At 37.9% G+C, this 12,661-nt stretch overlaps 2 protein-coding genes across 2 annotated transcripts in view; both read right to left on the bottom strand.

Annotated features, from left to right (window-relative positions):
• mrps16 (mitochondrial ribosomal protein S16) overlaps window positions 1–1,246 on the bottom strand; it is a 3,967-nt gene extending 2,721 nt beyond the window's left edge. The window contains exons 1-2 of the mRNA XM_016504155.1: window positions 1,090–1,246; window positions 909–935 (exon numbers count right to left, since the gene is read on the bottom strand). Of these exons, the coding sequence (XP_016359641.1) occupies window positions 909–921 (13 nt within the window). The 5' untranslated portion in view covers window positions 922–935; window positions 1,090–1,246. The remainder of the gene's footprint in view (window positions 1–908; window positions 936–1,089) is intronic.
• Window positions 1,247–7,627: 6,381 nt separating this feature from the next.
• Window positions 7,628–10,599, bottom strand: LOC107701980 (flocculation protein FLO11-like). Its single transcript, XM_016504152.1, has 5 exons — window positions 10,209–10,599; window positions 9,675–10,067; window positions 8,607–8,744; window positions 8,180–8,435; window positions 7,628–7,763 (listed from the first exon to the last, which is right to left on the bottom strand). Exons 1-5 carry the CDS (start codon window positions 10,597–10,599, stop codon window positions 7,628–7,630), a joined length of 1,314 nt encoding a protein of 437 aa, XP_016359638.1.
• Between the last annotated feature and the right edge of the window lie 2,062 nt (window positions 10,600–12,661).

Raw genomic sequence — 12,661 nt, 5'->3', positions numbered from 1 at the left:
CTTGAGACTCGAACCCACAACCTTTGGGTTACGAGTCCGACTCTCTAAACATTAGGCCACGACTTCCCCAGATTCAACTGTAGTTGTCTGTTAGTCTGTAGTTGTAAATCTAATGGTCAGTGTATCTATTATTTAATGCTGAAAGTAGAAAAATTCTTTTTCGTTTTTTTCATTTTTTGCAAAAAACGAAAAACAAGAATTTGGCTAAATTTGGAAATCAGCTCACAGACAATTTGCGGGCTATATATATACTATATATATTAATAATTACAGTCTTGCTGGCGAGAACTCCGGTCTGACGCACGCGGGTTCGTCTCGCGTTATTTCCTTATCACTTCTCGCGTGTGTTTTGTTGCAAAACGTAGCTTGCGGACCAGACAGAGCTGTCGGCAATTCATCCTATTGTGAAGTCATGCAATGTGAAACCCCCTGTCGCCGATCCATCGTGCAATGTGAACACGGATAGTCACGCAGTGTGAAAACAACGGCGATCCGACGAGTTTGAACTCGAATGTAGTGTGAACTCGGCATTAGCTGTCACGGCTGTCATCCGTCAGGATGGAAAGATAACAGCTTCGGGCTTATTTTTTTTTTTTTGTAGCTGTCCTTACTAATTTATCATTGAGCAGGATTTCAGGATTCATCGGGAAAACATTTTTAAAATGCACCTACTAGGAAGAAGAGCAATAAGATGGCATTATAAAATGAAAAAGTGCTTTTTTTATTTTGAATGGCGAAGACGTGCTCATCCACAGACATGCGATTGCCGTGCTCACATATGCCCAAACGAACCGAGCTAAGGGGGGAAACGCGCCAGGTTCCGAAACAACAGGCCAGGTGTGAAAGCACAATTAGAGAGTAGTCAAAAATGACTAATACTTAGAATAAATTGTATTAAACCTACTTACATAAATGGACCATGACTGACAGATACTCTGTTGAAGACAAAAGAGAGTAAGTCAATAGAAAATATTTATAAAACACCATACCTGAGCGAATAAGGTACATTATATAAAAATATGTCAGTCTTTATGAGAGCATGGAGTAGCGTTATATACCACATTTCGCGTAAAAAAAAAACACACAAACCTTATAAATCCGGTAACTTCATGTAGATACGCTTGTAATATTATTCAATGTAAGCTTAACGTGTATGTAATAGCGCTTAAACACAATTATCTGGAGACGGTCAACAACATGACATTCGTAAGGGCGCCGACATCTTTTCCTGCCGCACCGGAAGAGTGTTTACATTCTTCTTCTGTGGGATTTATTGGCGGGTCGCATACCAGCTCTTTAGCGTACCGCCATCTCCTGTGTTGGAGTGTGAAGTGATTTTAGTCTAAGTGTATATTATGATATCTATAGTCTATCTATAGTCTTTATTATTTTACCAGATCCTTGTTTTGTATTTAATATGTTGCAGATTGAAAATTCACTTCATCCTATGCTCTGTAGTTTCCTTCACTTGGCATAAGAGTGTTTATCGATGGTGAAAGCTTTGCTCATGAATATTAAGTATGTTACGTCTGTAGGTTCTAGCAACTTAACGTTATTTATATTCATGTTGCTACGTGTAAACAGTAGGTGTATAATATGATGAATTCAGCCACTAGGTGGTGGTTTTGTTCTATGAAGATCTGGTTTGTGTTAAGCTTTCAAACGACATTAATTAAAGGTCCAAGCACCTTCTTCTTTTATTATTCTTTTTCTGCCCTAAAAGTGTCTGGCTAGCCAAAACTGTAAGTCCTAGAAACACCAAATTTGGCAGGATGGTCCCAAATCCCATCGTACGATACGACCAGGGTGTCCTTAGGGGGGTGCAATTGGTGCGGTTGCACCGGGCCCTGCGCTTGAGGGACCCCCGCGGCGAATGGACCGCGGGGACCCCCCTCCCCCCCAATATACCACATCCACACCCCCACCCCGCGGAACGCGATCGCGAATGGACCGAGGGGCCCCGCTCCCTACCTCGCACCGGACCCTAAGGACGTCACTGGATACGACACACGTTACTATAGAAGAATAAAATGTCATCAGCAGCATGTGCTAGTAGTAAACAAAAAGCATGATAAATCACACTTTAGCAGATGTATTTTTTTATGTGTGCCGTCTTTGAACCTCTCTCACTGTACGACACAGGACCACCAATTAGGAGCCACGATCACAGAAATCGCCACGATTTTTTTTACGATGCCAATCTTTCGTCTGGGACAGCCAAAACTCATGCAGTGTGTTTATGGCTTAAGAGAACACAGATTAATCAGTCTGTTCAATGCTGTTTGTGCATTGTGAAAGTGGTCATGCAGAACTTGCTCAGTAAATGTGGTAGGCTATATTATGTGGTATATTAGATTTTTTTTTTTTCTGTTTTGAGGTCCATCTAAGACTAAAGACTTTGAGATGCACCAACCTACTATTCATTACAAGTAAAAGCCACATTTGATGATAAGAAGTGTCAGCCAAACAGGTGAGGCCTAGATGGCGTATAATTAAGTCTATAGTGCCTCCTAATGACCTGATAATGACATTGCAACATTTTTTAAACAAAATCCTGCTGAACATGATAATGTAGCCGATACATTGTAATGTTGTACATATGCTTTATTTTAAGAATTTTATGTGCAAACATTCACCACAGTATAAATATGTTCCCTATAAATATTAATTTAACAATAATTGATTGTGCTCTCAGTGTAAACACAAGCATGCTATCATAACAAAAAACATAGAAATAGTACACTCAGTAAATGTACAGTGCCAACAAAAAAAAACATAAAAACCATCAACATAACTGACTGTTCTACAGCTGGTTAATGTGGTAGCACTGTAAATAGATCAGAAATTTGAATAAGAAATGTGATTATATATGACACCCTCTCATACCAAGAAAACAAATCTCTGCATTTCCTATATTGTAAGTCGCTTTGGATAAGCGTTTGTATTTATGTGGCATCAAGCAGGAAGCCCCGCCCACACCGTCAGCTATTGGACCGAAGTACAGTTTCTAATGTATATTAATTATCAAATATAGATGTAGAGAGTGTGAAAATCTGCTTTTAAATGACAAACCATAAACCATAAAAAATGTGCCCTCTATTGAAGCGTCACAGAAATTATAATAATATAAGGTATGTGTGCAATAGGGTGCAAAAACAGATATGTTTTGTGATTGATTGTGTCGGTGGCATCACTCCAGGTGAGCGCTTGTGTAATGCAGTGGACCATATTTTAACAACCCCCATCTATTTAATTAGTTTATTACTGATTTATGCATATGCTGTGGAGTGCTTGGTATCATAGATAACTGCTTTTGAGTTTCAAGTGACTGAGTTTTACAGAGATAGCCTACTTTATACATTGTTCTTGTGCAATGTAAATATTATGAACTGAGATTCTTGACAATCATTTTACTTGAAATACTCTAAATAATCTGACACCAACCCAGTAAATACATGTACAATGATGTTGGTTTCCTGAGATTATAATGTCTGAATTCTTTTAAAAATATTTTAAGTAATATCTGTCTTTTCTGTTCATCAGACATCCACCACTTCAGTTGCTCTGGTCTTTATCTGTAGCAGAGAGAAAAAAAAATGTGATTAAAAAAGAATCAATCTAACAACGACCAATACATGTTATGTTCCTTTTCCAGTTTATTAAATGATATGCACAATTGCTCATCCTACCGTACAGGTGTATTTTCATGGTATGAGCTGAAAGACTCAGGTGCTGAATCTTCTGTGACTGAAAAATTTTGATGCCCATAACCTCTGTCTATGGATCCTGAAATAATATAGTTAATATTTTCAGTTACCAATAATATTTTCATTTCTGATGTTTGAGAGTTTCATCTACTGATACTGAAGTATAGTTACTAAAGCATTTGCAAAGCTAGACATCGTACCTCTTGATGTAAAATCAAAGAAGTCGTCGTCAAAAAGTGAAAACCTCCTTTTGCTTGATGTTCTGCTGAAATTAGATCATGGTGTTATTTGTTTCTTTTGATGTTCTGGTCTTTGAATAAGTCACAGAAACAGTTATACAGACCTCTTGGCTCTGTAGAGCACCACAATCATCACAGCCAAGACAATGATAAGTAGAGCAAAAGCTGCTAAACAGCCGAAGAGAACAGCGTAGAAACCGGCCCCTCTGCTGTAAAGCTCACACTGTGCTCCATAGTACTCCTCAAAGGGAGAACTGTAACACCTAGACAGTTAGCAAAATGAGTAGGAGAGGATAAGTTCCTGACTTTTGCTAATATTTCTTTCTTGCCCATCAAATTCAAAAGTGATTTTTGTTAAGTTTTGAACTTCTTATTTAAATATGCTGTTAATTCCTAAAGTATTAAGCTTTTATCAATTATTTATTTATTTATATCTGAGGGCAGCCATTTCAATCATTTTTAGTTAAATATCATTTGATTAACTGAAAACTATACAGTTTGTTTGTAGTCATCTGAATTTGCTTTGAAGGACTTACATGCACTGTGGTCCATTTATTTCATTTAGGCATTCACCTCTTTGATTGCAAAAGTTGAGATTTTTTTTGCATGATCCTACACATACCCATGCTCCATCTTCAATCTCCTCTGTTAAGTTTGCAAAATTCAGTGTGCATTGCACAAATGGCTGCAGATCTGAAATATCTACACAGAACAAAGATAAGCCATATAACAGAAACAGTAGAACAGTAATCCATGTATCCCTTAAATTAATGTCTTCTTCTTCTTTAATTAAATATGTTACATCAAGGTTATCTGTTTCCAAAATAAAAAAGTATCTTACTTGATATTTTAACTGGCTCCATGGTAATTCGGGCATCTTGGATGGAAACATTACCGAGAGCTATGCTGAGATTTTTAAATGAATCGGAGTCATAAAAGATTTTTTCCAGGGTGGGTCCCAAATCGTTATTTAGAAACATTATTTGCGAGTTGTTGTTGGGATAGTTATATACTGCAATACTTTCAGCAAGGACACTTCCTCGCCTAAATGGGAAAAATACATGCCACATATTAATATGTCTTTTGCTTAGCAAATATTTGTAAATGTATGAAATTCAAGAAAAATCACCTTACATTAGCCTACGTATGTGCACACCTTTGAAATGTTGTGCATCTGTTCTTTTACAAAGGATTGAAAGCTGTTAAAAAAAAGAAAAATCTAAATTTCATTTTTCATTTCATTTAACTTCAAAATTTGTATTTCTTAATATAAATATTTATACATAATACACTTTGCAAATATGCAAATAATAAATATAAATTATTACAAAATAAGTTTCACTGCCATCAAATATTAATTTACGTCTCCTGACTAAGATTAGTAATTAGAGTTAATGTATGCAATATTGCAGTAAATGCATTGATCTAATTTAACCTTTTTCTCTTGTGATAATTTTTTTAATACGTTTAAAGTTATCTAATCCAAATAACATTCATACATTTTAAAGTGTAGCTTAAGAGTCAGACTACTTTTGGGCCAATGCAGTGAAATAATGGTAAGCAAATTTGTGAGCTTTAAAGTACCTCAAGAAAAGGAACTAGAAACACTTACCTCATGTTTTAAGGTGGAAATTAGTTTTTTTGATTCTGGTGAGTCCATATTTTCATACTCTGTAAGATAGTCCATCATAATTCTGAGAGAGATGCTTGCATTCCTTGTGGGTGTGCTTTCAGCTACAAATAAATTATAGATTTAAAAAGATTTCAACATAAGTGTGCTGCAAATTGTGACAATTATTGTGCTAAGTCTTTTGTAATGAAAAAGTAAATAATGGATGTCTGTGTGTTGTATATCATATTAGCTTTACAACATAAGTACAAATGTTTTAGCTAAAACGTGACACAATCAACAATACAACTAACTTAAATTGTCACACTTCACAAATTACTCATAAGTATCTTGGGTGCTAATTTAATATTGATTCAATACCCACAGCACAATGAAAGAATTATTTAACACGAAGTGTAATAATGATCATTTGGAAAGATTTTTAATGAAGTAAGGCCAGATTTAGTTTTAGAATTTTTATCTAAGATCAAATTTAAAAACTTAATTTAACTTAACTAACCTTGTTCTCGCCATGAATATAGCTGAGGTAGCTCGCATGGCGTTAAATCATAAACAAACAAACAATAATAATGATAATTTAGGAATAGTAGTATGATAAATACTCACACCAAAAAACTGTGGATAAGTCATATGCAAAATTGCAATACTCTCCAAAAGTGAAAGAATTGCATTGACACTGACATTTCCCAGATGTTACATTGAAGATGCATGGGGACCCATTACACTGACAATTCTCCAGAAAGTTTTGAGTTGTTGAAACTGAGTTGAGAGTTGTTGCAGATGAATGAGGTTCTGTTGATGAAGTTTTCTGGGTACTAGTTTGAGCAGAAGGGCTCGACTGGGATGATGTAGACATGCTAAATGTTTGGGCTGTAACAGCTGGGGTTATTGTTTGAGGATCAGGGGAAGTTTGTCCTTCTGTTGTAGTAAATAGTGAAGATGGAGTTGTACTTATTCTGGATAATGTAGTTTCCAGTGTCGAACGACTTTCAAGTGTAGATGATGTGGTCGTGGTCATAGGGGACATAGCTGTTGTAAATGCTGATTGACCTGTCATTGTAGATTCTGTTTCTCTAGTAGAAGTAAATTGAGTGGTTTGTGCCTGCTGGCTTGTTGATTGTTCTACACTAGATGAAGATATTTCTGTTATAGATGAGGCAAATTTTGATGTGGTTTGTCCTTCTGTCGTAGACGATGGGGATGATGAAGCTAAAGAAGTACTTCTAGATATTATAGTTTCCAGTGTTGAACCACTTTCAAGTGTAGACAATTCTAATGTTGACATGCTCGTAGGGGTCATAACTGTTGTAAATGCTGATTGAGCGGTTGTAGGTTCAGTTTCTGTGGTAGAACTAAACTGAGTGGTTTGTGCCTGCTGGCTTGTTGTTTGCTCTATACTGGAAGTGGGTATTTCTGTTGTTGATGAAATTAATTCTGATGTACTTTGTTGTGTCGTAGATGGTGAAAATGGAGAGGTACCTATTGTGGATAATGTAGTTTCCTCTGTTGTAACACTTTCAAGTGTAGATGAATCTAATGTTGAAATGCTCGTAGGGATCATAACTGTTGTAAATGCTGATTGAGCTGTTGTAGGTTCAGTGTCTGTGGTAGAACTAAACTGAGTGGTTTGTGTTTGCTTGCTTGTTGTTTGCTCTACACTGGAAGTAGATATTTCTGCTGTTAATAAAGTGAATTCTGATGTACTTTGTCCTTCTGTTGTAGTAGATGGTAAAGATGGAGAGGTACCTTTTGTAGATAATGTCATTTCCAGTGTTGAACCACTTTCAAGTGTAGATGATTCTATTGTGGACGTGCTCATAGCAGTCATAACTGTTGTAAATGCTGATTGAGCTGTTGTAGGTTCTGTTTCTGTGGTAGAACTAAACTGAGTGGTTTGTGTTTGCTGGCTTGTTGTTTGCTTTACGCTGGATGTAGGTATTTCTGCTGTTGATGAAATCAGTTCTGATGTACTTTGTCCTTCTGTTGTAGTAGATGGTGAAGATGGAGAGGTACCTGTTGTGGATAATGTAGTTTCCAGTGTTGAACCACTTTCAAGTGTAGATGATTCTAATGTTGTCATGCTTGTAGGGGACATAGCTGTTGTAAATGTTGATTGAGCTGTCAATGTAGATTCTGATTCTGTGGTAGAAGGAAACTGACTGGTTTGTGTTAGATGACTTGTTCGTTCTACATTAAATGACAATATTTCTGTTGTAGATGACGTGAATTCTGATGTACTTTGTTCTGTTGTAGTAGACGGTGAAGATGTAGAGGTACCTGTTGTGAATAATGTAGTTTCCAGCGTTGAACCACTTTCAAGTGTAGATGATTCTAATGTGGTCTTGGTCACAGGGGTCAAAACTGTTGTATATGTTATTTGAGCTGTCACTGTAGGTTCTGTTTTTGTGGTTGAACTAAACTGAGTTTGTGTTTGCTGTCTTGTTGTTTGCTCTACACTGGAAGTAGCTATTTCTGTTGTTGATGAAATCAGTTCTGATGTACTTTGTTGTGCCATAGAAGGTGAAAATGGAGAAGTACCTATTGTGGATAATGTAGTTTCCAGTGTTGAACCACTTTCAAGTGTAGATGATTCTAATGTGGACGTGCTCATAGCGGTCATAACTGTTGTAAATGCTGATTGAGCTGTTGTAGGTTCTGTTTCTGTGGTAGAACTAAACTGAGTGGTTTGTGTTTGCTGGCTTGTTGTTTGCTCTACACTGGAAGTAGGTATTTCTGTTGTTGATGAAGTGAATTCTGATGTACTTTGTCCTTCTGTTGTAGTAGATGGTGAAGATGGAGAGGTACCTGTTGTGGATAATGTAGTTTCCAGTGTTGAACCACTTTCAAGTGTAGATGATTCTAATGTGGACGTGCTCATAGCGGTCATAACTGTTGTAAATGCTGATTGAGCTGTTGTAGGTTCTGTTTCTGTGGTAGAACTAAACTGAGTGGTTTGTGTTTGCTGGCTTGTTGTTTGCTCTACACTGGAAGTAGGTATTTCTGTTGTTGATGAAGTGAATTCTGATGTACTTTGTCCTTCTGTTGTAGTAGATGGTGAAGATGGAGAGGTACCTGTTGTGGATAATGTAGTTTCCAGTGTTGAACCACTTTCAAGTGTAGATGATTCTAATGTGGACGTGCTCATAGCGGTCATAACTGTTGTAAATGCTGATTGAGCTGTTGTAGGTTCTGTTTCTGTGGTAGAACTAAACTGAGTGGTTTGTGTTTGCTGGCTTGTTGTTTGCTCTACACTGGAAGTAGGTATTTCTGTTGTTGATGAAGTGAATTCTGATGTACTTTGTCCTTCTGTTGTAGTAGATGGTGAAGATGGAGAGGTACCTGTTGTGGATAATGTAGTTTCCAGTGTTGAACCACTTTCAAGTGTAGATGATTCTAATGTGGACGTGCTCATAGCGGTCATAACTGTTGTAAATGCTGATTGAGCTGTTGTAGGTTCTGTTTCTGTGGTAGAACTAAACTGAGTGGTTTGTGTTTGCTGGCTTGTTGTTTGCTCTACACTGGAAGTAGGTATTTCTGTTGTTGATGAAGTGAATTCTGATGTACTTTGTCCTTCTGTTGTAGTAGATGGTGAAGATGGAGAGGTACCTGTTGTGGATAATGTAGTTTCCAGTGTTGAACCACTTTCAAGTGTAGATGATTCTAATGTGGACGTGCTCATAGCGGTCATAACTGTTGTAAATGCTGATTGAGCTGTTGTAGGTTCTGTTTCTGTGGTAGAACTAAACTGAGTGGTTTGTGTTTGCTGGCTTGTTGTTTGCTCTACACTGGAAGTAGGTATTTCTGTTGTTGATGAAGTGAATTCTGATGTACTTTGTCCTTCTGTTGTAGTAGATGGTGAAGATGGAGAGGTACCTGTTGTGGATAATGTAGTTTCCAGTGTTGAACCACTTTCAAGTGTAGATGATTCTAATGTGGACGTGCTCATAGCGGTCATAACTGTTGTAAATGCTGATTGAGCTGTTGTAGGTTCTGTTTCTGTGGTAGAACTAAACTGAGTGGTTTGTGTTTGCTGGCTTGTTGTTTGCTCTACACTGGAAGTAGGTATTTCTGTTGTTGATGAAGTGAATTCTGATGTACTTTGTCCTTCTGTTGTAGTAGATGGTGAAGATGGAGAGGTACCTGTTGTGGATAATGTAGTTTCCAGTGTTGAACCACTTTCAAGTGTAGATGATTCTAATGTGGACGTGCTCATAGCGGTCATAACTGTTGTAAATGCTGATTGAGCTGTTGTAGGTTCTGTTTCTGTGGTAGAACTAAACTGAGTGGTTTGTGTTTGCTGGCTTGTTGTTTGCTCTACACTGGAAGTAGGTATTTCTGTTGTTGATGAAGTGAATTCTGATGTACTTTGTCCTTCTGTTGTAGTAGATGGTGAAGATGGAGAGGTACCTGTTGTGGATAATGTAGTTTCCAGTGTTGAACCACTTTCAAGTGTAGATGATTCTAATGTGGACGTGCTCATAGCGGTCATAACTGTTGTAAATGCTGATTGAGCTGTTGTAGGTTCTGTTTCTGTGGTAGAACTAAACTGAGTGGTTTGTGTTTGCTGGCTTGTTGTTTGCTCTACACTGGAAGTAGGTATTTCTGTTGTTGATGAAGTGAATTCTGATGTACTTTGTCCTTCTGTTGTAGTAGATGGTGAAGATGGAGAGGTACCTGTTGTGGATAATGTAGTTTCCAGTGTTGAACCACTTTCAAGTGTAGATGATTCTAATGTGGACGTGCTCATAGCGGTCATAACTGTTGTAAATGCTGATTGAGCTGTTGTAGGTTCTGTTTCTGTGGTAGAACTAAACTGAATGGTTTGTGTTTGCTGGCTTGTTGTTTGCTTTACGCTGGATGTAGGTATTTCTGCTGTTGATGAAATCAGTTCTGATGTACTTTGTGCTTCTGTTGTAGTAGATGGTGAAGATGGAGAGGTACCTGTTGTGGATAATGTAGTTTCCAGTGTTGAACCACTTTCAAGTGTAGATGATTCAAATGTTGTCATGCTTGTAGGGGACATAGCTGTTGTAAATGTTGATTGAGCTGTCAATGTAGACTCTGATTCTGTGGTAGAAGGAAACTGAGTGGTTTGTGTTAGATGACTTGTTCGTTCTACATTAGATGACAATATTTCTGTTGTAGATGAAGTGAATTCTGATGTACTTTGTCCTTCTGTTGTAGTAGACGGTGAAGATGTAGAGGTACCTGTTGTGAATAATGTCGTTTCCAGCGTTGAACCACTTTCAAGTGTAGATGATTCTAATGTGGTCTTGGTCACAGGGGTCAAAACTGTTGTATATGTTATTTGAGCTGTCACTGTAGGTTCTGTTTTTGTGGTTGAACTAAACTGAGTTTGTGTTTGCTGTCTTGTTGTTTGCTCTACACTGGAAGTAGCTATTTCTGTTGTTGATGAAATCAGTTCTGATGTACTTTGTTGTGCCATAGAAGGTGAAAATGGAGAAGTACCTATTGTGGATAATGTAGTTTCCTCTGTTGTAACACTTTCAGGTGTAGATGATTCTAATGTGGACATGCTCATCGGGGTCATAACTGTTATAAATGTTGATTGAGCTGTCGTTGTAGGTTCTGTTTCTGTGGTAGAACTAAACTGAGTGGATTGTGTTTGCTGGCTTGTTGTTTGCTCTACACTGGAAGTAGGTATTTCTGTTGGTGATGAAATCAGTTCTGATGTACTTTGTCCTTCTGTTGTGGTAGACGGTGAATATGGAGAGGTACCTGTCGTAGACAATGTAGTTTCCAATGTTGATTGAGCTGTCGTTGTAGGTTCTGTATCTGTGGTAGAACTAAACTGAGTGGTTTGTGCCTGCTGGCTTCTTGTTTGCTGTACACTGGAAGTAGGTATTTCTGTTGTTGATGAAGTGAATTCTGATGTACTTTGTCCTTCTGTTGTAGTAGACTTTGAAGATGGAGAGGTACCTATTGTGGATAATGTAGTTTCCAGTGTTGAACCACTTTCAAGTGTAGATGATTCTAATGTGGACGTGCTCATAGCGGTCATAATTGTTGTAAATGCTGATTGAGCTGTTGTAGGTTCTGTTTCTGGTGTAGAACTAAACTGTGTGGTTTGTGCCTGCTGGCTTGTTGATTGCTCTACATTGGAAGTAAGTATTTCTGTTATTGATGAAGTGAATTCTGATGTCGTTTGTCCTTCTGTCGTAGTAGATGGTGAAGATGGAGAGGTACCTGTTGTGGATAATCTAGTTTCCAGTGTTGAACCACTTTCAAGTGTAGATGATTTTAATGAGGACGTGCTCATAGCGGTCATAACTGTTGTAAATGCTGATTGAGCTGTTGTAGGTTCTGTTTCTGTGGTAGAACTAAACTGTGTGGTTTGTGCCTGTTGGCTTGTTGATTGCTCTACACTGGAAATACGTATTTCTGTGGTTGATGAAGTGAATTCTGATGTACTTTGTCCTTCTGTTGTAGTAGACGGTGAAGATGTAGAGGTACCTGTTGTGAATAATGTCGTTTCCAGCGTTGAACCACTTTCAAGTGTAGATGATTCTAATGTGGACATGCTCATAGCGGTCATAACTGTTGTAAATGCTGATTGAGCTGTTGTAGGTTCTGTTTCTGGGGTAGAACTAAACTGTGTGGTTTGTGCCTGCTGGCTTGTTGATTGCTCTACATTGGAGGTAGGCATTTCTGTTCTTGATGAAGTGAATTCTGATGTCGTTTGTCCTTCTGTCGTAGTAGACGGTGAAGATGGAGAGGTACCTGTTGTGGATAATGTAGTTTCCACTGTTGTAACACTTTCAAGTGTAGATGATTCTAATGTCGACATGCTCGTAGGGGTCAAAATTGTTGTAGATGTTGATTGAGCTGTCCCTGTAGGTTCTGCTTCTGTGGTAGAACTAAACTGTGTGGTTTGTGCCTGCTGGCCTGTTGATTGCTGTACACTGGAAGAAGGTATATCTGTTGTTGATGAAGTGAATTCTGATGTACTTTGTCCTTCTGTTGTAGTAGATGGTGAAGATGGAGAGGTACCTGTTGTGGATAATGTAGTTTCCAGTGTTGAATCTCTTTCAAGTGTAGATGATTCTAATGTGGACGTGCTCATA

This window comes from Sinocyclocheilus anshuiensis, unplaced genomic scaffold (genome assembly GCF_001515605.1).
Source record: "Sinocyclocheilus anshuiensis isolate Anshui unplaced genomic scaffold, SAMN03320099.WGS_v1.1 scaffold262, whole genome shotgun sequence".
Taxonomy (NCBI): domain Eukaryota; kingdom Metazoa; phylum Chordata; class Actinopteri; order Cypriniformes; family Cyprinidae; genus Sinocyclocheilus; species Sinocyclocheilus anshuiensis.
The sequence above is the reverse complement of the archived record's forward strand: the minus strand, read 5'-3'. Positions and strand labels throughout refer to the sequence as shown.